The sequence below is a fragment of the Dipodomys merriami genome, unplaced genomic scaffold (assembly GCF_024711535.1).
Source record: "Dipodomys merriami isolate MVZ:Mamm:240054 unplaced genomic scaffold, mDipMer1.0.p SCAF_3, whole genome shotgun sequence".
Taxonomy (NCBI): Eukaryota; Metazoa; Chordata; class Mammalia; order Rodentia; family Heteromyidae; genus Dipodomys; species Dipodomys merriami.
In genome coordinates, this window is record NW_027204492.1 from 19,133,626 (window position 1) to 19,137,500 (window position 3,875).

Sequence of the window (3,875 nt, forward strand, 5' to 3'; positions counted from 1 at the left end):
CTCACTGTCAGCTCTCCTGGAGGACGTCATGGCTATTACCTTGCCACCTAGTGACCTGGTCTTTGAGTTCGCAAGCAACGGGATGGAGGACATCCACCAGGTATGGCCCCAATGCAGATGATCAAGTGGACATTGACAAATAGCCAGCAAATGAGTCAGTGAGCTGAAGGACTGACTAGTAAGCAAATAGCTATCAAGTACCTACTAGATTTAGGGCACAGGGCCTTGCTTGCCAGTTACTTTTTTTTTTTTAACTCACACAGCCTGTAGTAGTGACGTGGTTATTTAGGAAGCCAGTTTCCCACATTTCCTTGATGATGTGTAATCATCAAGCTGGCTAAGCAGTAAAAAAAAACAGCCGAGTTTCTGGTTAATGGGCAACAGAGACTGGATACATAGTACATTGACCATCATATGGGGTTTCGGCTACTTTTCCTTCAGTAAGAAAACTGGTGGGGTAGCCACATAGCAAGAGGGGTTCTACCACCTAGAACTGCAGGGTAGAGTTTAAGCCGTGGCACCTTCATACTCAAGGTGTAGCCCAGTTGTTGGGCTCATCCATAAATGCCTTTAACTTGAGGATTCAGGGTGGAGGGAGTTGGAAATTAGGACAGTATTCTGGCACTCAGCTCTCCACTGTCCCATTCATACCTGGTGCTGTGCTGGGGCTAAAAGGGCACATCTTCTATGCATTTAGATGTCCTGATTGGATGGTTTGCTGCACACTCAGGGCTACCTCCCATTCTCCTTTCACAAAATGGACCAAGACAAGCAGGTATGGTAGAAGGAATGGAAGAAGAGAAATTGGGAACCCTGGGTCAGGTCCTGTCCCTATCTGGCTAGCATCTCTTCCATCTTTTTCAAGAGAAGATTGGGCTGGATTGTGACATCCCAGCCTTACTCCATTACACTCTATGCAAAATCTTTATAGCAATTGTCCCATCATTGGATCTACTAAAGGCTGCCCTCTAGTGGGCCTTGAGGGCATTGAACTGTCTCTCTGTCTCTGTCTCTGTCTCTGTCTCTGTCTTTCTCTCTGTCTTTCTCTCTCTTTCTCTCTCTGGTGGCTTTTTTTTTTTTTTGGTGGTCGTGGGGCCTGAACTCTGGGCCTGGGCGCTGTCCCTCAGTTCTTCAGCTCAAGGCGAACACTCTACTATTTGAGCTACACTTCCAGCTTTTCTGTTTTATGTAGTGCTGAGAAAATGAACCCAGGGCCTCATGCATACAAGGCAAGCACTCTACCATTGAGCTACTTTCTCAGCCCGCATTGTACTCTTCTATCCAGCTTGTTTTTACTTAAGGTGTCTGTGTTCTTCCTCTACCTCTCTCCTTACCCCTTCTTCCTTTCCTCCTTTTGTGCTACAGATGGAACCCAGGGTCTTGCACATGCTAGGCAAGTACTCTACCGCTGAGTTACTGATCTACTTGCTCAGCCCTTTAGTGGTTCATTTGAATTTTCTGCTGCGTCTGCCCTCGTGGAAGGCATCAGATAAATAGGGAAGAAAAATCAACCTTACCTGGATTCTCACTGTACTAGCCATTTTTTCCACTTGTTCATAGTTTACTCAGCAACTGTTTCTGTTCTACATAGAGGTTGTTTCCTACCTCCCACTCACCCCTACTTCCTCAGCACAAGCCTCTCTTCTAATCCACAGAGAAACTCATAGCTAATTTCCCTCTTCTCCTTTTATTATAACATCTCCTGTTGTTATTTTCTTCTCTAGGAGAAAGGAGTGTCCCTCTTCCCTGGGAAATGCCTAAACCTTCATTTCATCTGTCTTCTCCCATCTCCTTCAAGAACTCACACCATCAATCACTTCTCTTCTTCCTTCTCACATATTTCAGACTCTCTCCCATATCTCACCCTTAAGGTCTCCTAAAAGAAAACCTCCCTTCCTGCCCTGTTACTTGGGAATAAATACTGCTTATAGGAAAGATAGTCTAGCCGGGTGCTGGTGGCTCACCCCCGTAATCCTAGCTACTCAGGAGGCTGAGATCTGAGGATTTGGGTTCAAAGCTACCCCAGGCAGGAAAGTCTGTGAGACTCTTTACTTTTCTGGACAGTCCTGGGGTTTGAACTCAGGGTCTAGGCACTGTCCCTGAGCTTCTTTTGATCAAGACTAGCACTCTATCACTTGAGCCACAGTGGCACTCTGGCTTTTTCTGTTTATGCGATAGTGAGGAATTGAATCCAGGGCTTTATATATACTAGGAAAGCACTCTACCAGTAAGCCACATTCCAAGCCTGTGACACTTTTATCTCTAATTCATCACAGACAAACAGACAGATATAGACTCCAAGGATCACACACAAAGTTACCATCCAGGTTAAGAAGTAACATATTATTAGTCTCTTAAGAGCCCCTTAATGAGAACTTATTTTATACTGGGCTTCTTTCTGGGAGCTATATATGTATTGATCTGTTTAAATAATATGCGTGCCCCAGTTTTATAAGTGAAGAAACTGAAACACAGAAAGGTTAGGTAAATTTCATAAGGCCACACTGCTAGTAAATACTAGAGCTTGGTTTTGAACCAAAGCAGTCTGATTTTTGATCAGCACAATCCAATAGAATTTTTTGGAACTCTGGAAATGTTCTATAATTGTACTCTGTTATATAGATCCACCAGTCACATGTGGCTGTAGCACATTTAAAATGTAGCTGTAGATTGGCTCCTCCCCCTTTCTCCCCTTTGCTATCAACTAATCTTTTCCACAGGCTTTGGAATGAATCTATCCCTTCTCATAGACTGATCCCTAATTCTAGATCATAGATTAACCTACCCCACTGAAAATACTTGCCTAGGCTGAAAATGTATCTCAGTGGTAGAGTGATGTTCCAGGTTCAATCCCCAGCATCTCCAGCATCTCTCTGTCTCTGTCTCTGTCTGTCTGTCTGTCTCTCTCTCTCTCACACACACACACTCTGACACACACACACACACACACACACACACACACACACACACACACACACACACACACACACACACACTGCTTGCCCTTGTTTGAGTGCAAGTGGTTTAGAGCTAAGTCATCTCTATCAAGATCCTTCTTAAAGCATTACTTAGCAAAGTCAGCCCCAAAATCGGATGGGGAGGGATTTCTGGGAGATAAGGGTGAGCCTTTCACTTGATCCGTATCTTCTCCATAGCTGGAAGACCCCTCCGTGTTCCCAGCTGTGATCGTGGAACAGGTTCCCTACCCCGAATTACTGCATCTGTACTCAGGACTGGAGTTGGACGACGTCCACAATGGCATCATAACAGATGGGACATTGTGTATGACACAGGATCAGATCTTGGAGGGCAGTTTTCTGCTGGCAGGTCTGTTCCTTTCTGGGCAGGGAAGGTACGGTGGAGAAAGCGGTTTTGTCTTCAGGAAACAGCAGCCCACATGGTTGCTAGTAACTCCATGTAGAATGGGCAGTACCTTCCATGAAAGCCAGTGCTGCTACACAGGGGAAGGGGTGTCTTAATGCATCCATGAATGCTCTGGATGATCTGGCACAAGGACTGGTGATGAACTGAGTGGGGGATAAGGGCAGGAGCCACATTGGACCCTTCAAAGCCGTCCTACGGAGTCTGTTGGCTTAGCCTTCCCTTAGCCTTGATCATAGCTATACTGTCTGTCCCCTGAGGGAACTCTTTTTATCCTCTCACCCCTTACCATGGAACCTGGAACCAGATGACAATGAGGTCACCTCACCTACCATATCCACCGCGGAGGTCTTACTCAATGTGGAATCTCCCAACAACATCCTGGATGAGAAGCAAATGTGTAAGTTTGAATCCTGGAACCCTTACTCAAAGCACCAAAACAATTGCATTTGAAAATGTCACATCCGTGCATTGCATTCTCAGGGCCATGGATA

At 45.5% G+C, this 3,875-nt stretch overlaps 1 protein-coding gene across 1 annotated transcript in view; it reads left to right on the forward strand.

Annotated features, from left to right (window-relative positions):
* The first annotated feature begins 20 nt into the window (after nt 1-20).
* Elf4 (E74 like ETS transcription factor 4) overlaps nt 21-3,875 on the forward strand; it is a 13,761-nt gene continuing 9,906 nt past the window's right edge. The window contains exons 1-4 of the mRNA XM_070039740.1: nt 21-100; nt 698-775; nt 3,156-3,327; nt 3,689-3,781. Coding sequence (XP_069895841.1) covers nt 758-775; nt 3,156-3,327; nt 3,689-3,781 — 283 coding nt within the window. The 5' untranslated portion in view covers nt 21-100; nt 698-757. The remainder of the gene's footprint in view (nt 101-697; nt 776-3,155; nt 3,328-3,688; nt 3,782-3,875) is intronic.